At 43.0% G+C, this 20,500-nt stretch overlaps 1 protein-coding gene across 3 annotated transcripts in view; it reads left to right on the top strand.

The window, feature by feature from the left end:
* LARS2 (leucyl-tRNA synthetase 2, mitochondrial) overlaps nt 1-20,500 on the top strand; it is a 113,432-nt gene that overhangs the window by 27,730 nt on the left and 65,202 nt on the right. For all 3 annotated transcript variants that reach the window (XM_006020647.3, XM_014518521.2, XM_025200288.1), the window contains 2 exons: nt 14,020-14,109; nt 17,519-17,662. In XM_006020647.3, the coding sequence (XP_006020709.1) occupies nt 14,020-14,109; nt 17,519-17,662 (234 nt within the window). The remainder of the gene's footprint in view (nt 1-14,019; nt 14,110-17,518; nt 17,663-20,500) is intronic.

Below are 20,500 nucleotides of genomic sequence, written 5' to 3'. Positions count from 1 at the left end.
AGGGTCTGGAACCAGCTTCCAAGTGAGGTGGTGCAGGCTCCCACCCTGGGGGTTTTTAAGAGGAGGTTAGATGACCATCTTGCTGGGGTCGTTTGACCCCCATTACTCTTTCCTGCCATGGCAGGGGGTCGTACTAGATGATCTGCCCAGGTCCCTTCCGACCCTAGAAACTATGAAACTCACCCAAACGGTCAGGTATGCAACACTTTCTAGGTGCTTTGGCCATGTCCACATGCGGTGAGGATGTTTGGCTCCCCGGGGGCAGCTAGCAGCAGTGCACCTTGTGCTGCCACTAATTGTCCCCGGAGAATGCCCATGCTACATGTGCTCTGGCACGTGGCAAATTACCTCAGAGGTGGTAGGGGAGGCTAAGGCGAGCATTGGGCTGGCCCCAGCAGCCTTATATGGGGCCCTGGGGGCTTCCCAGGGCTGCAGCAGTGATCATGAATGCCGTGTCCCCCCAGAGGCTGGGGGGGCACGGCGACTATCTGTAGGCGGTGGCAGCAGTGGTGGCGGCAAGTGGGGAGCTCCCGCAGGCAGCCATGGTGGTGTTGGTGGCAGGAGGTGGGCCGAGCGGGTAGCTTCCAGAGGTGGCCTCAGTAGTCTTGGCAGTAGAGGACAGGTGGCAAGCACCAACCAGTTGTCGTTGACTGCCTACAGATGCTGCCAGCAGCGGCAGCTAGTGGCGATTGGGGACTGCCTGCAGATGCTGCCGGCAGTGTCAGCAGCGAGCAGGGATGGGGGGTGGCAAGTGGTGGCTGCCTGCAGGCACTGTCGGCAGTGTCAGCAGCACTTGTCACAGGGGCTGCGTCACCAGTCTCAGAGGGTGCACATGCACCCACATACACCCCCTACGCGTCGCCAGTGGCAGTGATGATTCTGCCCCGCACAGCCTGGCCAGCAGCCGCAACGCAACTCCGAGTGACTAGGCTCTGCTTTTGAATGGCGTATGCTGCCTGTGCGTGCACCACTCTGTTTTTTTTCCTGCACACTGATCCCTTGCAGAATGGAGAACAACTGAGCGTGTGGTATGTGATGTCGCAGATGTGTTTGTGATGCTACATACCACACAACTGCACTCATCTGGATGCGGCCTTTGGTTGCATGCCCATATGTAAGTTGACTTAGATATGTTAAGTCTAATCTAAGTTAAGCCAAAGTCAGAGTGTGTATACATAGGAGTGTGCACTCCTTGACATGGTGGCAGCCATCTTGTGAGCTCTCCCCTGCAGTAGCCCTTTAGAGTCTACTGTACTTAACTAATGCAACTCGAGATAATGCACCTCAGAAGTGTGTTATTTTGTGCTGCATTTAAGTCAGCTCTGCTCCACATACATGTATACGGTCTGATAGTTAAATCAATTTAAAAAAAGTTAAGTTGGCTTAACTGTCAGAAAGTTAGTACATGTGTATCCATCTTTTGTAGGAGAACTTACTTTGCATCACACAATCAGCCACTACTGGAAGGACTTTTGTGTTCCCAAAATGAGGTGCTGGTCTTGTTTGAGGGTGTTTGGTATGTGGAAGAAAAAAAGATGTGCAATTTTGGAAGTAATGATATAGCGGTTTGCTTTGTCATTGGCTCAAGTTATGACGGTGCTTAATTATATATGTTATATGAAGTATGTGTGACCCTGAACAACATATAAAATATACTCCTCAAAGTCTCACAAGGATACTGTTCATGAGACATGGTTCAAAGGGTTTCATTTTGAGATGTGCTTTTTTAATATGCAGTTTTATGTTATGAAGGGACAGAAAAAAATATAAAAAGGTAGTAACTTTACATGTTTGGTGCGTAAGTTGTTTAAGGTGCAAAGCACTAGCCTGCATTTTTAGAGTTCTCTGTCATAAGCACATCGGAAACTGGAAGCTTTATTTAAAACTCAGGTGCTTGAAAAGCAGCTGTTCCTAAGGCTTTTAAGGTAGAAACCAGTCAGACAAAAGCCTGTGCAACTGTTGAGATAAAAATGAAAAATTGCTTTTTCTGAAGAACTTGTATTTAGGGTTTATTGCATTTATCAGTGAATTGAAGTCAATCACTACGTTTGTATTCTCAGCAGTAATCTTAGTTTATTACCTTAGTATGATTCTGTATGGAAGGGTGAAAATGTTAATCTTGAATTGTTATGGCATGTCTGTAGCTTTGAAAAGAAAAATGATTTGTTTTCTGGCAGTATGAGATCTGCTCTCTGGTTTCCTTAAGCTTAAAGAGAGGCTGCTCAGTTATATGGCTTAGGTGTCAGAACCATGACTTGTTGCATCTTATGTTGCGATGAGATATTCAGAATATATGCAGAATGATGTGTTTTTTTTAATAGCTGAGAAGTTGCTTTGGAAAAAGAAGAATAATAGAAGAAAGTTCAGATCTGGTTCATAATGAACTGATTTTATAGGTCATATGCATATAACAAGGACACTTTTCAAACCATTGAACTGGTATGTGTAACCCTGAAATGTTAAGTATAGTGTTGCAGAGAGTCTTTCAGGAGAACTAAGCATGTTTATATATGTACTAGCCAATTTCCCATCAAGAATGATGGGGAGGAGCAGGTGGGGATGGAGCCCCATGCCTCCCCATTCCTCCCTCCCCTCCTGCTGCTTGGGGTCTGGGCTCGTTCCCCCCATCCCCACCGCAGTGGTGGGGGCAGGGAAGGAGCAGGCCTGGGCCCAAGGGTGGGGAGAAGCCAGGCCTCTGTGGTGGGATGGGGAGCAGCGGGCCTGGGCTGACCCGGTGGCAGTGGGGGCATGGGAGGAGCGGGCTTGGGGCTGATGTGGGGGAGTGGGGTGGGAGAGGAATGGGCCTCGATGTGGGGAGGAGGCCGGCTTCTTCCCTTCCCCAGCTGCTTTTGCATCAGGCCAGGCCTGCTGCTCCTCCCTCACTGCTGCGTCGGGCCCGCTTCCCCCACCCGTGTTGGGCCTGGGCCCAGTCCTCCCCTTTCCCCGCTGCACACCTGCTCCTTCCCCCCTCCACATCGGGCCCACTCCTCCCCCCATTGTTGCCAGGTCAGCCCTGCAGGCAGTGACGACAGAATGGGGGAGGGGTGGGCTGAGGCCACTGGAGCTGGCTCGCCCCCCACCCGTGCCATCCTGACCCTGCTCCGCCGCCCTCCCCCCGGCGCGCCAGTGCCACTGTCACCTCCAAGGAGTAGGGGGGTCTCTCTGAATCCTATGCCTTCCAGCATATTTAGTACTCCCCTCAGATTGGTGTCATCTGTAAACTTGCTGAGGGTGCACTCTATTCCATTTTCCAGGTCATTGATGAAGATATTGAACAAAACCAGCCCCATGGCCAACCCCTGGGGAAATCCACTTGATACTAGCTGCCAACTAGACATCGATCCATTGACTACCCTCTGAACCCAATGATCCAGCCAGTTTTCTATCCACCTTACAGTCTGTTCATTCAACCCATACTTCCTTAGCTTGCCTGTGAAAATGTTGTGGAAGACTATCAAAAGCCTCGCTTAAGTCAAAGTATACCACATGCACTAGTCTCTCTGCATCCACAGAACCAGTCATCTCATCATAGAAGACAATCAGGTTGGTCAGGGATGACTTGCCCTTGGTGAATCCATGCTGACTTTCTAATCACTTTCTTTTCCTCCAAGTGCTTAGAAATGTATTCCTTGTGGATCTGCTATATGATTTTTCTGGGGGCTGAAGTGAGCCTGACTGATCTGTAATTCCCTAGATCCTCCTTCTTCCCTTTCTTAAATATGGGCACTATATATAACATTTTCCAGTCACCCGAGAGCTCTCCTGATCACCATGAGTTTTCTAAGATGACAGCCAGTGTTTCTGCAATCATATCAGCCAACTCCCTTAGCACCCTTGGGTGCATCCTGTCTGGCCTCATGGATTTGTGTGTCCAGCTTTTTAAAATAGTCCCTAACCTGTTTTTTTGCCACTGTTGGCTGCTCACCTCATCCCCAAACTATGCTGCCAGGTGCAGTAGTCTGGGAGCTGGCCTTGCCTGTGAAGACTGCCTGTCTTCTCCATTTCAATAAAATGTGATGCATTTCAGTGCCTAATGTGCACTGCTGTGCTTAAAAAAGATGACTACACAAGGAATTATCTTTGTTGTGCTGCAGAATTCTGTCCGAGATTGTGGAAACCAACATGTGTTTTTAAAATTCAACTGAACTATGAATAAGTAGATAAGGAGCCTCCTTTTGTGCCTGTTTCCTGGAGGTTGCCCTCTCATAGCCAAGTTTATTTTAGTTTCTATCACAGTCTTAGCAATACTTTTTATTCTTTGGTTTGCATATTATATTGAGCTAAACTATACAGATAGGACAGAGCAGGTTTAAAATTATTAAAGTGTAGCAATGTTACTTCAGAAAGCTAAACATCATATCTTTTAGACCAGGGCTGTCCAGTTTCTAAGCCCCAAGGGGCCACCAGGCCACACAGACAATCCCGCAACCCCTGCAGCACCGCACGGGCACTCCCCCACCCTTACTACATTGTTCAGGTATAAAAATGCAATTCCCTCTACCGTGCAGCTTGTTAATGCAATTCCACCCCCAGTTGCAATGTGCAGGCGCGTGAGCATGCGATCCCCCACACAGCCCTGTAGTCACCCTCAGCTCCCCATGCTTGCTATATGGCTGTGTCTCCTAGGGCAGAGGCAGGAAGCAGCAGCTAGAGGAGAAGAGTGGGAGTACAGAGTCTCTGGCTGCTGTTACAGCCAGAGCAATGGGAGCAGCTTCTGGGTGAACGCCCACAGACTGCAGCTTAACTTCTTGTGGGCTGCATATAGGGTTGGTCCTGTTTTATACTGGACCACAATGTTTTTAAACACTTTGTCCCCTGTCCATTCCTGAATAAGGAACGGACTGAAAAAAGTCCTGTTTTCAGTTCATTGGTGGAAATGCATGTCAATCATTTGTCCTCATGATTCTGTTGACTGTGCCTAGAGGCAGGGTGGTGCACAGCCAGGAGGAGCAGGGTTCTAAGCCAGCCAGGCAGGGGAGGAGGTGGAGGATCCCAGAGGCTGGTTTCTCTGTGCCTGCACAAGGAGCTGTGGCTGCAGCGCATGTGCAGGCATAGCAATGCCGAGGCACTGGTGCATGCCTGAGGTCCCTGATCCTGGGCTGGGCATGTGCAGGTGGACCTGGGCCCTGAGGGCGCTGCCTCCGCCTAAGGTAATGGCTTTGAAAGCAGGCAGGTGGAGCCCTGAATTTGTATCTGCTGGAATGCCAGGAGGCTCTTGTCACTGTCTTCACAGCCCAGCGAGTCCCTAGGGAGCAGCCCAGCGAGTCCTGCTGCATGGGGAGGGGGAGCTTTGGGCAGAGTGGCCTCTGGGCTCCTGGGTGACTGGACCAGTTCATTAAGCCATTATTTCTCCCCTGGGACAGGCAAACTTGTCTGTCTCCTGGGGAAGGAAAGGAAGGTCCTACCAGGCAGCTGGCTGCACTGCCACAGGCATCCAACCACCACCGACCCCACTCAGCCCAGCTCTGACCAGAACGTGGCGAGGGCAGATTCCTGGGTGCCCAGTGTCTGTGCTGAAAGCTGATGTTGGGGTGGTGAGGTTCCTGTGCAGTGTGTCCCCCTGGCTCCCAAGCATGGATCTAGGCTGGGGTGACACTGGATCCCAGTGGGGGGAAGGGGTGCTCAAGCTATGCCACGTTCCCTCAAGGCTAGATTGTCTGGAGAGAATAACAGAGCTGTGGGATATGGGAATCTACGATGCAGGAGAAGCGAGGTGAGGCTCCTTGCCGGCTGAATTGCAGCTCGTGAACTTGCTGTTGATCCTAGCACTTGCTTTCCCTCATTTCACAGAGCGCCACACATTCATCAGCTTGGGGTTCATGGACCGAATAGCACTCTCTTGTGGTGGCCCCACCCCTTGCTGCTGATTGGCCAAGGGGCCCAGTGGCCCCACCCTTCACTGTTGATCGGCTGAGGAGGAGCCAGCCCCACCCCTCACTGCTGATTGGCCAAAGGGGCCATGGTCCCACCCCTCAGCAGGGGGATGTCCTGCGTTCTGGGGATGCATCAGTGGCCACCCTAGTTGCATGTGGTCCGTGGGCCACAAGTTTGATAGCTCTAATGCTTATAATCTACCAAACAAAAATATTTTTGTGTTTCTTGCGCTTTCTTAGAGTTTAGAATAATAGGAATAGCCTAAAATTTTCAGAAGTGTGTTTATTTTTAGATGCTTTAATTTTTAGATATCCAATTTAATCAGGGCTTTTTGAAGTATCTTTTCCTAGGTGTTGGACACCAGACTTCTGAAAAGCAGGTTCTTTTCAGGTGTCTAAAACAGGCACCCAAAATCACTAGTCTGTTTAGAAATACAGCTTGATGATAGTTTTAAGCTTCAAAATCTAGAAGGATAAGTGTAGTGATAAACCTTTTAATATGCATAGCATAGGATGCATGGCATCCCTTTGGTTTTTTTATTTAAAGAATTTTAGGACATTTCTACTCTGAAATTTCAAGCAGAGCATTGTGTTTCTCAATCTACCAGAAAACCAAATGTTCAACAGCAGCAGGTTTTAAGTCTCTAAGTGGTATTAAAGATCTGAAGAGTTGAAAACATTGTAGTCATGCTTTGGCTGTTTTCAAAATAACCATAGGTTTGAGATGTCTGGCAATAGGATTCTTTCAAAATAGAAAATAGATACGAGGCCACTCCATGGCACTACAGTTCTTTTCAGGAGAGCTACCTTCTCTAGAAAGATTGTTTTGATAGTACACCAGCAGCAAATGATGCAGAGCCTATGGCAGGATTTCTTTTCCATTGCCTTTGGGTACTGTCAAACTGAATATGCATTTCCATCAAGCCACCACTTCACAGGTAAAACAAAATCTAACTTTTTTTCCCTAGGGTGTAGGTTTTTCATGAAGACTTTATTCATGAACCATTTCCTTCTGTGCTAAATTTGATCTAATTTTCACATAAAAGTAAGGTTGATCTCATATTCTGCTTATATTTAGGTTTTGAGTTCATTTTGAAGTGTCCTTTTGTCTTCTATCTGAAGTAATACTTAAATGTTATATTACTTACATAATTTTCTTCTCCATTCAGTTCATTATCTAATTGATAACCAAGTCTTCTCTTGGTAGTTGAACAGAAAAATAACTTGACATTTGACTGCTTTTCATTTTGGAGAGTGAATTCTGCAGGATTATTTTTTATGTTATAAATGATATGTGAAAATGTGAAAGTCCTTGAACTATCAATTTTTAACTTGTACATAGGAAATACAGCTGGATCTGCCTCTGTAGATCTGTGAAAAACAGGACATTAATATATTTCTAACAAGCTGTTTTGTACTTGGGCAGCCAAAATGTTGTATAACGCCCAAACAGATGGATAACGGATTTTAAATGGTTTAATTTCTCTCATATATTTTGAAGAAATTCCAAGTTACTTTTTTCTCTTCTTTTCTCCTTTCTTAACAAAAAATATGTGAGTGTAGTATGGCTGTCTTGATGCAGCGCATTGCTGTGGTAATAAAGAACGATTACTAATAAACTAAGAAATGGCTTTCCTCTAGTCTTGTTATGTATTATTCACAAAACCTAGCTGGGCTCACAGCAGAGAACAGCTTTTACACAGACTGCAAATACTATAGATATTGAAAAATTATACCTGTGGAACTAGCTTAAAGGTAAACTTCAAATCTCCCCCCCGCCCTTTTAAAAAAATACCAGTTTAAATTCATAGCTCTGTAATAGAACATGGTAAGTCTGTAGCAGACTTAAACATTGCAAATACATTTTAAATAAATCATTTAATATTATCATTTTTTGTTTACTGATGAGCAGTATCTTGAATTTAGGATACTCTGGATAGGATACACATAGGATACTATGTGTCTAGGAACCTTTAGCATGGATTTTGTCCTGTTTCCTTAGTAGCTGGAGAAGGTTAGGATTTTGATCATATGCCAGACTTAAGATTTCCTCTCGGAGCACCCAGCGTGAGTTAGCCTCATTTTAAATTAGTAGTGCCATTTGATTCAAAGTGTAAAAATCTTTAACTAAATTTCAGTTCATTAACTGATCAAACCAATTCCTTCAGCACCATCTTTGCATAGGGGAGATTGCTTGGCGTGAAGGGTCTATAAAGACCATTCCTAAGTAACTGCATATTTTTCTTTCTCTAGCATCCTGCATGTGCATCAGTCTTCACAGCAGAAGGTTTGTAGTGTGAAGCATCTTCCCTGAGGGTAGTATAGTAACAATAATTATGATAAATGATAAATACATGCTGTATAGATTTTGGCTTTATAGATTATGTCTGTGACTAGCAAGTTGGCGAAATGAAAAGAGAAAACTGAAATGGAGGGGAAAAAGAAGAGGAGTCTTTTACAAGAAAAAAAAGTCTTCCTCCTCAAATACTATTTTGGCTGTCTGTCGCTAAGTCTGTTGCAGACTGCCTGGGAGCACATCATATGGGGAGAAGAAGAGACTATTTCATATTTAGATTAATTAATATTTTAGTATATATTATCAAAAGTATAAAGAAACAAAATTCAGTGTTCAAATAGACTGAATAGTGTATTTGTTGGTTACAGCATTCTTGCATTGTTCCCTCCCAATAAAATGAGTGATTGTACACTGGTATGCCAGAGTTCTGCGGCAACAAATGAGAGAACAAATTTGGTGAACTGTGGAGAAAGCTCATCTAATAATCCTACAGACCCTTCTTATGAAAGCTTTTTTGGCTTTTTGTGTCAGGAAAGATCAGTGAAAGCCCTTCAAATTTTTGTCAGCAATGCAGATAAAAGCCTTCAACAAACATCTGGCTTGAATTAAAGTGTGATATAATAAACCCACAAGAAAACATACAAAGAGGACACTGCAAAAAGAACTTAGGGTTTTGTAGCTGGAAGCATACAAACTTCACTTTTCTCTGCAAATTTTAATGTGCTAAACTGAAGAGATCACATTTTGAACTTGTCAGACAGCTGTTGGCGTCATTATCTGCAATGACATAAATTCTTATTGCTTTCAAATCTTATTTATTCTTAAGAAAATCTTTTCATGAGTGACTCGTGGGAAAAAGGTAGAGTAGCAATGTTGTTAGTGATTTATAACTTCAGACCTCCATAGGTATTATGTAGAATTAATTATGGAACTCTTCTGTTCAGTGATCTGAGAGCAAGTTTTTTCAATGCTAATCGGTAACATATTTTCCTGAATAGCTAGCCAGTTCACCCTACTAGACCAGAGGCCAGCAACCTATACAAAAAGTGGGCTGGAACAACTTGGATGTAGTGTGACATGGGCTGCAGTGGCAGGTGACTTTTGCCACACCGGAGCCAGGCAGCTGGGAGCTGTGCTTACACTGCCTATGCTTCCCTTGGATCCCATTTCACAGTGGCAGCACAGATACAGTTTCCATCTTCAGGGAGCTCCAGTTGGGCTGGGCATGTGCAAACTGTCTTTACACGTGCTCCAGGGGTAGAGGGTGGGAGGTGCTTTAATTAGAGTGGCTCTAATTAAAGCACCTGCAATGTCTTGTGTATTCAATGTCCACACTTCAAAATGGCAGCAGGGACGCTTTAACTAAAGTTTGCTTGATGAGCTTTTAGTTAAAGTTCCCCCATCACCATTTTGAAGCATGGGGACGCTGAGTACAAAAGATGTGGAGGCTGCTGGAGCACACTAATTAGAGTCTGCTCTGATGCACTGTAATTAGTGTGTTGGAGCAGTATCCCTGGATGTGTACAGGCACCTTGTGTCTGCAAAACCTCCACTTTTCCCTGCTCCCACCCCAGTGGTTGCAGCATGAATGCAGCTCCCCATGGGCTGGAAGCTACATGTCTATTTGTGAGAGAAGGTGTTGGACAAGAGACCAATGCACGGATTCGGCAACCAAGGTCTTTATTGAGTGACACACACAGATCAAGTGGGGAAAAGAAACGCTCTATCTAAATCCATACCCTCCTCACCCCCCTACCCCCAATCCACTGATGCTCAGGTTCAGTCACAATGGCCAGTCGCGATGGCTCTGGTCACAATCTTACAGGAGGGATGCTGGCAGGTTCTCCCGAGTTGATGTGGATGGCATATGGCATCGTCAGGGCCTGGTCTTCACTGTCCTGTTATACTTAGTCCAGGCAGACGGTTGCCCGCTCAGCCAGTCACTTCGTTGTTGTTGAGGTGAGTTTCTGAGTTGGCTTTATCAAAACTCACAGTCCTTCAGTCACATATGGCATGGCTTAGGCATGCAGATGGTGAGGAGTTGCTTCACAACATCCTGAGACAGGGTGTTTGTTCTGCTCCATATCTTCTTGTAGGTTGTTTGTTGTTTGTTCTTCTTATCTTCCTGTTCTCAAGGCTGCTTCTTCGACTGTAAGCTTGAAAAACATATTCATTCACTCATTCATGCATTTGTACAAAATTAATTCTTAATTCTCTTAACAAAGGGGTGGGGGGAAATGGCAAGAGTGCAGATGCAGCTTGCAGCTGCTCAACCCCAGCGCAGTTCCCCATGGTCTGAAAGTTGCACTTGCACATTGTGGAGGGAGGCAAAGACCTCTAGCTCTGTGTGCTGGATCCAACAGCTCTGTGGGTTGGATCCATTGATTCCATCCTGTGGGCCACATATCGTCACCCCCCGTACTAGACAGATTGCTATCTTCACAGTTAGCTTGTATTCCTAAATATGTTAATTATGCCATTTTAGATTGAAAATATCACCTTTTTGTGGTTTCCATTCTTAATCTGTGCTTCAGCCCTGAAGAAGCTATATACAAATGTTCATTCCTAGTATTGGAAATTTTCCACTGCTAGAAATGATTTTGGGAGAGGTGACAGTACAGATGTTCAGTCTTTAACACCCTCACGTCTTCCCAACATCAGGGTGATCCCAATCTGGGGAAAGTGTGCGTTGTTCCAGTTTTCCTGTTCTTCTGGGGGGGGGGGGGGGAGAGGAGGGAACGGAATGGGACACACGACAGTAGAGCAAAGCCCCTTTCTCTGGGGACTCTGGAGTGAGAATTAGGTAGGGGGCCAATGGCACTGCTTCCTCCACTTGGCTCCCAATGCCTGGAAGCTGACCAGAGGGAGCACTGGTGTAAAGCCCCTGGCGTGAAATCTCACTCCAGTTCACAGTACTGCTCCTTCTGCTTGGCCTCTGGGCCAAGTGGATAGAGTGGCAGGGAAAAGCCCTCTGGCTACTTCTCACATTGGGGACTCCAGAGTGAGAAGCAGATGGGGAACAGCTGGTGGCTGCTCCTTCCCTCCTTTCCCAGTATGCAGGAGCTGTCCCTTGCCTTCTCCAGACTGGGTTGACCCTGGTCTCTGGAAGGCACAGGAGACTCCCCATGGTTCCATTTGTCCTGGTCTCTAGGAAGAGTTAAGCCAGGGCAAAGTGTGCATGTGTTTATTCTCCTGAGAGAAACTCTCCCAGGAGCAGTTTCTACCTGGATGTAGTCAGGTTAATTTTCTTTTGGAACAGCTCCAGGAAAAAAAGATGAAATGTTAGCATACCTAGTGGTTTCTACCAGGAGAGCAGTGCTTCTCCCACTAGAAACTAAACGTCTGTACATGGCCAGAGACAAACCTCTGTTCATTTTACTACTTCTGTGTGGACCATTTTATGGTAACTTTTTTTTTTTAATGAATTGGCAGCTACCTTTATAACCTTATGTAGAAAATAGAGTTCAGTTGAGCTTGATTCTTTTTTTTTATACAACTAGTATTACAATGACAACTCTCTATTGGCTTCAGTAGAACTGCACTGGTATAAACTAATATCCTGCAGTGGAAAACAAGGCAAATGGATTTAATATCATGGAAACAATACCAAAGGTATTCTCTGTAGTCTGTCAGATGGGAATATTTCAGTACTGTGCAGTTAAAGGTATAAAATAATTAAAGCTATTATGATGACATTCAGTCAATGCATCGTCAGTCACCATAACTATAACAGGGAAGATTTAAGGGCATTTATGGCCAGAAAAGAAACTTTGAAATAAGCAGTATGTGGTCCGTTTATGAGTTCACAGTCAAAATTGCTCCATTTCCAGGTTGAATGTTAGTAGTTTTTCTAATTCCCAACTCTACAGTCCAAAAGTCAGAATATGCTGTTTTTGAGCTTGGGACCAGAATGTAATCTAGCTCCCACTTCCAGAGCTGCAAGATAGAAGAAAGAATCATCAAAATGTACTGGTTTGCTGAAGCAAGCACATATGATTCTAAATTAAATAAGGCAGTGGATTTGTTGAGCAAGAAGGTGCTACTTGCATAGAGTTTTACTTTTCAGACCCTAAGTAGATTTAAAAGTAGCATTTCTTTGCTCTTTTCACTTGGGGACATACCTTAAAATCTGTCTGTGCCTGTGAAATTATACCCTAAAAATCCCACATTTGCACAGAGAAAAAGAATCATGTGCACATCTTTAGAAAATTAAGTCAGTTATCTCATTTTATATATAGCTTATTAGTTTAAGGTAGTTTTTGTTTGGTCTTTGAAGCTCATTGTTGGTTTTCATTTTTAGAACTATTGTTTACAAAATGTCGAACTGAGGTGTTGACACTAATGACTAAAGAAAATTCTTGCATGCGGTGATATAAATACAATTTTAATTATATATTTTGGCCTCTCCCTAAACTTTTACTTTCTAACACCATATTGTATCAGAATGATTCATGAGCCTGTTAGTTTTGTTTTAGCACAAACACTGGGGTCTGAGCTGCACTCATCTCAAGGACCATACTTGTCTAGAAAATATTAATAGTGGTGTGTCTTCTCATCACACCTACAACACACCATCTCTAATACAGTATTTTTTTACATTGTTGTTACTTCTAAGCAATATCTCTTGAAATGCATCAAAACACTAATCCTGAATAAGGCAAGTTTTGAATATTTTAAAAGCAGACTTTATTCATCATTGCCGTATAAGCATCTGCAAAATATTCAGTAAAAAATATATTTGTTGATACTGTCTTTCTCTCTCCTCTTAACTTTTCCTCTTTCTTCTCAGATTTTCATTTGCTTTTCTATGGGTATGGACACGCATATATTTGGACCTGTTTCAGAACAAGACCTTTTCAAAAGGGGACCTGCTGGCAGTGGGAGCAATGCCACAGCTGTTACCTGTGGACAAGCAATCAATGATCAGCAATCAGGATCAATGCAAATATAGCAAAACTGCTCCAAACTTTCATCCTGGATAGAAGAATGGTGAAGTTAAAGCTGTTTTGCTGCATTTGTATCATCCTGGCTTTGTCCAAATATTAGAAATTAACAGCTGCTGCACAGTTCAGAGCAAGAGTCATCATCCCCCTCATCCCCCTTTTGAACTGGTTCAAAATGTACATGTACATGAAAATCCTTTCACTCATTGACTCACTGACTTCCTGTCTGGCCCTTTGCCTTAGTCCTAGCTTTCATTTTTACAATTTTCAACATTAAATAAATTTGTCTGCCAGTGAGAGTGGCCATTCACTTGACCTTATCACAACTAAGCATTACTCCCTCTTTATTTTTTTCAATATGAGATTTGCTCTGTACCATCTTATTTCTAAGATTGTAAACTGACTGCCTATTCCTGCCTGCCTGCCTTATTCTGGTCTGTTAACATCCACAACTTCTTAGGCCTCTTTATTTCACTCACCTTCTTTCTCATTTACCTTCTCATTTTCCTTCAACTCTTGCCTTTCTTTACAAATATAAAATCCCCCCAGCTGCTTCTGCTCCTGCTTCTGTGTCACTGAGAGCAGTGTGAGGAGATAAATTTTGTCTACAGCATTTCTTGTGTTCCTCCTTTCTGCCATCTCCCTGGTCAAGCAGGACTACGTTTCTGTCCCTACTGGACTTCCCTGCCCAGTGTCTTATTATTTTCCTATCTCCATAATTGTGGAGCCTCACACACCATCCCCTTGAAAATCCTAATTACTGTGTGTGAAATTCATCCATAATGCATATTTTCTAAATTAATTTAATTCAGTACAAACAGGTTGCAATAGCTCATAGCATCTGTCAAATTACTTTAGTTATGATGTACTTGCTAAAAAAAAATTCTTTTTTTTTTTTTATAAACAGGAAATAACCACTTGTTCGCCAGACTACTATAAATGGACACAGTACCTCTTTATTAAGTTATTCGAAGCCCGGTTAGTTTATCAAAAAGAGGTAAGTGCAATCTTTGACCTGTAAAATTATGCATGTGTTTTAACCTGAATATCTTGAATCATTCATACTCCACACAACATCTTTCACTCTTCAGTTCACATTTATTATGGAGGCAGGTATTTATGTTTTACAGTGATATGCAACCACAGATATTATATATTAATGAGTAGTTAGCTACCATTGCCAGACAGGATGGAAACATAAATCAGTGATTTTTATTAAAGTGGTATCTGTTGGCCATATGCAAGCAATTTCTTGGCAGTATATTCTGAAAAGCTAAATTGTGATGTAGGTTGAATTAGTTTATTTCCTGGCTGTTGATATAACTACTCACTTAGAGCCTTATTCTCTTCTTAGTGAGGTCCCAGAAATATTTGCCATTGATGTAAAAGGGATCATGATTGGGACATTTAGCTATGCTGTGCTAGCTAATGCACATCTTTATCTCATGCCTCCAGCGCACTTGAGATTAAACATTATTTCTGCACAGTCTGAAGATTCTTTTCTTACAATTGTAAATTGAATGCAAGAGGAGAACGTATGGCTTTGTTAAAGCAATGAGGATGACAGATGTGGTGTTCTACTGTAGTTAGCATTTCATTCCATGGTTATGTATGCCATACCAGGGATTACCTCCAAAGGGATACATTGGTTCAGTTGGTCTGGGAGCTAGAGTCAGTGGAAATGAACAGAGTCTGTCTGCATCCTGCAATCTCAATAAGAAATCCATTTTATATTCATCACATGGAACCCTATTTCTTGTCTTCAGTGAGAGACTTCACAAGTCCTGAACGCTGGTGAGGGGTGTATGAGGTAGCAAGGTGGAAGGGATGAAGCACAATATTAAAAATGACTTTTCAGCTCCTGATTTTAGTGTGTACTGCTCTGTGCTTTTATCTGTTGTTTGTGTTGGAGTTATTTATTCTGAATTATATGGCAGTATTAATTACTGCCAGAGTCACGTGGCCTGTTTAATCACAAACCACAATTTTTAGCACAGATATTACCTCTTCTTAGTAAGTGAAAATATTCAATTTCTTCTCAGTTTTGGATCATAGCCTGTTTATAATAGTACAGCTTTGTTTTATTTTAACATTTATCACTTTTTAATATTGTTTGTTTTATGTTCCTCCATGTTTTAACCTTTCAGTTTCCCAGTCTCTTTAGTAGGAAATGCTTTACAAATAAAAAGGTTGTTATTTTAGAGTCAATTTTATTAAGATTTGTACTGTTACTGAAAATAGAAATTTTGATTGGCTTTGAAAATGGATCTGCAATAATAGGGTATATTGATTATTTTTAGTTTCCCATGGTATAGTATAATGTCAACTTATTTTAATGAAAAGGTCTGACATTATCAGCAAGTTACAGATGAAAGGCAGATGAACCATATAAAGCATGAATTCCTGTGATACATTGAATTCACTTGGGCTTGATTTGAAGATAAGGGTTTATATTTATCATCAAAAATAACTCTTTCATTCATGAGATCTATTATTGCAGTCAATGCAGAGGCAATCTGATTATGCACAAAAGAAATCATTGTTAATGATAAGAACAATGGTATTCCAAAGAGGAAAGGAATCAAACAGCTACATACTACAGTATTTTTCTTTATCCTCACCGCAACTTTTGCTTCTACCTGAGCACAGTAGGCAACCTTTTTTCCAGCTTAAAAGTTGAAGCAGGAGAAAAGTGGTAAAATAAACATAAAACATAGTAGTATGAGGATCTCAGTATTTGCTGGTTTGGGGGGTTTTGCTTTTTATTTTAATTTTTGTTTTATTCTGACAGCTACTGAGCTCTTCTAAGTACCCAGTAGATTTATTTAATTTATTTCAAATAACGTGCTGGTTTGTATAACCTTATGGCTCGGAACAGAAATTGATCGGATAACCGGTTCAGATTTGTAACGCAACTGAAGTTCAGTGCATATAAGCCGCTTTCAAAATGACTGAAACCGTTTTAAGATAAATCTGGTTGAATGTAGTATCAGACTTAATTGGTTTAGGTTAAATTGGTTGATTGAACTTCTGTCTCAGATGCCCTCCAGATTCAAAGTCCCCCAGCATCCCAGGATGGTTTGCACCTCCCTCGCAAACCCTCACCTTCATAGGGTGGGTGGACTAGCCTTGGCCCAAGCTGTTTGCTCCAGCAGAGCAGGGAGGCATGCTCTAGCACTCCTCTGGCTTCTGGTCTGGACCACTGCAGGCATGTGGCTGTATTTCCGGAATCAAAAGTGAATGTCTGTTCATTTGCTTATCGGTTCAGTCTACACATCTTAGACTAACCTGTGAAGATTGATCAATTCAGTCTCAAGCTTTTTGACTGTCTTTACTTAGCCTATGAGGCCGGGATCTGAACTATATTTCAGTTGATTGGTTTTAATTTTTATAGTTTCACTAAAGTTCCAAAATTAGGCTGCATACAATAGACTGATCTTCAGAATTGCTTTTACTCTTTCCTTGGTATTTGCCTCTCTGTTTATTTTTAAGTAAACACCTCATGATGAATAGTGGCATGTCTGTTTAGGACACAGGACTGGCAGAGACTTCCTGGGCCATGAAATTACAGACAATATTTTAATTACTGTACCCCAAAATGATTCTGTTTTAGTCCTTTTTGATAAATAGCTACATCTTTTGATTTTTCACAAGATCATTTTTGTCACATGTAACATGTATGACATTTTTATTTAGCCCAAAATGTTGCTAACAACAACGTTTTTTCATGACTTGAACACAGGCTTGACTACATATGTTCACTTTGCTGTCATATTCAGTTATTTTTAGTTTACTTGGATTTAGATAAATAAGAAAGAGTAACCTCTAAAACAATGCACCTTTTCTCATCAAGAATTCAGTACAGAAAATGTTACCTGTATAACAGTAGTCACAGATGATCAGTCTTACTACCCAACACTTTTTGATGTGGTACTCCCTATCTTCTTAAAGCAGAGCTCCTTAGACATAAAGCCTTTTTTCTTGATCCACAGAGCTCTTGCATCAGTACATGCCAGTTTAAACTTCAGTCTACATACTTGTTCAGTAAGGTCAATGAAAATCATGTTCACTGATGCTTTTATTTTGTTACTGAAAATAGCAAATGTCATTGAGTCAGTATATCCCTGCTAGTTTGATCAATTCAAGCAAAAATACTTCAGCATTAGCCATACCAACTTTGGTCTTTAAATTCTCTTTAACGTCTTTAAATTCTCTTAAATTCTGAAGAGCAAGGTATGCAGCAGATCCTCAGTTGCATCTTGCTTATTCATTGACATTTTATAATGCAGAAATTGTGGGAGCTCTTGGAAACTGCATTTGTAGAGTCGTGTTAGTATCTGAGCAGTTAAGCTAACTTTTTTTGACATACATACTAAAAAGAGTACTGTTTCCTGAAACTTCTTTAGGCCTTGGTTAATTGGGACCCAGTGGATCAGACAGTTCTAGCTAATGAACAGGTGGATGAAAATGGCTGCTCATGGCGTTCAGGAGCAAAAGTGGAACAGAAGTATCTCAAGCAGTGGTTTATCAAGACTACTTCTTATGCAAAGGTGTGAGTATGAAGGTTTGGGGCATTAACCCCTTTAGTCTCTTCATATTTTTGTCCATCTAGCAACAGACTGTTACGCAGTTTCCATTTTCATTTCCACTCACTTTTCTAAAGTGAGAATGCTAACTAAATGGGTATGGAATTTAGTACTGAACAAATTGAAAACAGAAAAATACAGGTGTGAGCGGGAACACTGTAAAAAGGAACTCTGATCCAGTTCTTAGTTGACCTCTTATATGGCTCCACTTACACACTGCAGGGTCTAAGATTTAGGCAGCTTACTCTAGGGGGAGCAATCCTGATTGACAGGGTTGGGGGCCTAGGTGGCAAAGGAGATGCTTTTTTGCTGTCAAGGTCTACATTGTGCATAGAGGAGACAGCTTCATGAACCACCATGCCTAACTGACAGCAAGCATTGACTTCAGTATAAAGCATAGCATCCCCTGTTCATTCTTGAACTTGTCCATGCGGAAGAGGAAAAGCTCGCTTGTTGCCCAATAGCCTAGCAATGTTAGCACTGTTTGGTTTACAAAAATGATTCACAAGATGAACTCAGAGATTTCAAATAGAAATACATAGTCGTCATTTTTCTGAGTTCTTTGCAAAAGAAAAACTGCTCCATTATTTTTTTGTAGTCAAAAAAGAGTGAAATCTAAGAGCTGGCATTTTCGGAGGGGTGGGTCAAAACTATCCAGGGGTGTCTTGAATATCCATGGGTGCCTTGAGCCTAAAAAGATTTGAGAATTACTGGTTTAGTGGCAAGAGCACTTGTCCAGGAAATGGGACACCTGGCTTCTTGGGCCTCTTTAGCCTAAGGGGGCTCAAACCTCCATCTCCCATATCTCAGAAATGTGCCATTCCCAATACACTCTCACTTGTTGTGCTCCCTGGCCTATTTGTCCAGGGAACCCAGTCTAGCTCACGGCTTGGTGCTTAGGTAGTGTGCCGTACATACGTCATGGTTTGACTGGAACAGTTCTGGATTCCGTAGGCTGGTCCTGGCTGGTTGGTCAAAAGTCCTGGGCTGAAGGCCAGGAAGAAGGTGGAGTGGCATGGTACACCAGGCAGGTAGACACTGCTGTCACTGTGCAGGAGCAAGAAATGTAGGGATCTTGGATATGGCATCACAGATAGGATGACCATATGTCCACCCACACAGTGGCAGTGGTGACTGCACACACACCTGCCTGGCACCCCATCCCACTGCACCTCCCTGCTGGACTCTGGCCCTGGACTTGGGACTGGCCTATGGAACCCAGGATTCTTCCAGCCAAACTGCGATGTATGGTCACCTTATGCTAAGGGCCCTCTCCCTGGAGGTGAGAGTTACAGGTTTGAGTTTTCTCAGGCTGAGGAATGTCTGGAATCCAGGTATTCCACTTCTTGCACAAGTGTTCTTGCCAACGTGCTACTGGGGAAAAATATTCCTCCTTTACCTCCTTTCTGCTGAGTTACATGCATGCTGCTGCCATCAAATGGTTGTTAGGCATATTCTGTCCTTGCTGAAGGAATTGGAGGCTTATGCAATTTAGTTGCTTCTCAGCACCAATTCAGACGACAGTAATCTTTGATGGTAGTTAAATACCCATGCAGCCAGCCTGGATCACTCCTGGTCCTGTGCATTGGCCCAAGGTGAGGCACCTCAGTGTCAGTTCAGGCCAGAATAGAGGCACCTCATGAATTTAGGTACCTAAGCAGTTGTGCAGCTTTTTACAGGTAAGGTTCAATGTTTGAAAATCTGCTTGGTGAATCTGTCTTCCCAGCTCATATGAGTCTTTACTTAGCAATATAGACTGAATTATTATTAATGATATTTTCATGTTTTTCTTGAGGCTTCTATGAGATATTCATCACAGCCCAGAAATATTCTTAATCAAGGTATACACTATAGGCAGATCATCTTTCCATTTATAGAAACAGAAGAGTAGGCTGGAAGGGATCCAAGAAGTCATCTAGTACAACCCACTGCTCAAGGCAAGATCATCTTTGTTTAAACCATTCCAGACAAGAGCTTGCCTAACCTGGAGGTGTCAAACTCATCTAGCGTCATGACCAGTCAGCAGGCCAGATCAGGTCAACAGACCAGCCCCATGTGCCAGATCCAGCGCACAGGGTTAGGTCAGTGCAAGTGGCACATGCATTGCATGCCCTAGACCAGCACAAAGATTTAAACTGGTGTGATTGCCCCGTGAACCTCACCCCTCCCACTCCCATCCCAATTGGCTCCACATGCTGTATGCAGCACATGCCAACCTTAGCCCCATGCAGGATGCAGTGCATGGGGCCAGTTCAGAATATATGCTACATTTGGTGCTTGCACTGGATCCAGCATGTGTGGCCAGTCTGTGGGCCCCATCCGGACTGGCCCTGGATCTAGCATGCAGAGCCAATTCAGCATGGGCATCATATGCAGTGCACATGCCAGACTGGCCCCATGTGCTGTGTACGTTGTATGTGTGAACTCCAGTCCCCGCCCACAGCATGTGCAGCCTGTGCCAGGTGGGCAGCACATAAGGCAAAATCCAGTGCGTTCTTCATGGAGTGTGTCAATCCAAGGCTCAGAGACAGCATTGCAGGCCAGATGCTAGTACTCACTTGGCTGCATCCAGTCTGCAGGCCATATCTTTGGCACCCTGTATAATCTGCTTTTTAAACTTCCAGGGATGGAAATTCCACAACCTCTGTAGGTTATCCGTGTTCTTCTTTTATATTCACCAAGTTTCTTTGTTTTTCCCTTCTTTTTCAACTCTGGTTCTTTTACTTAACCTTTGTATTCATGCTTTAAGTAATCCATAAAATAACAATAATGATCGTAGAGTCGATATGGACTGTGCAATCA

Source organism: Alligator sinensis, unplaced genomic scaffold (genome assembly GCF_000455745.1).
Source record: "Alligator sinensis unplaced genomic scaffold, ASM45574v1 scaffold54_1, whole genome shotgun sequence".
Lineage (NCBI taxonomy): Eukaryota > Metazoa > Chordata > Crocodylia > Alligatoridae > Alligator > Alligator sinensis.
The sequence above is the reverse complement of the archived record's forward strand: the minus strand, read 5'-3'. Positions and strand labels throughout refer to the sequence as shown.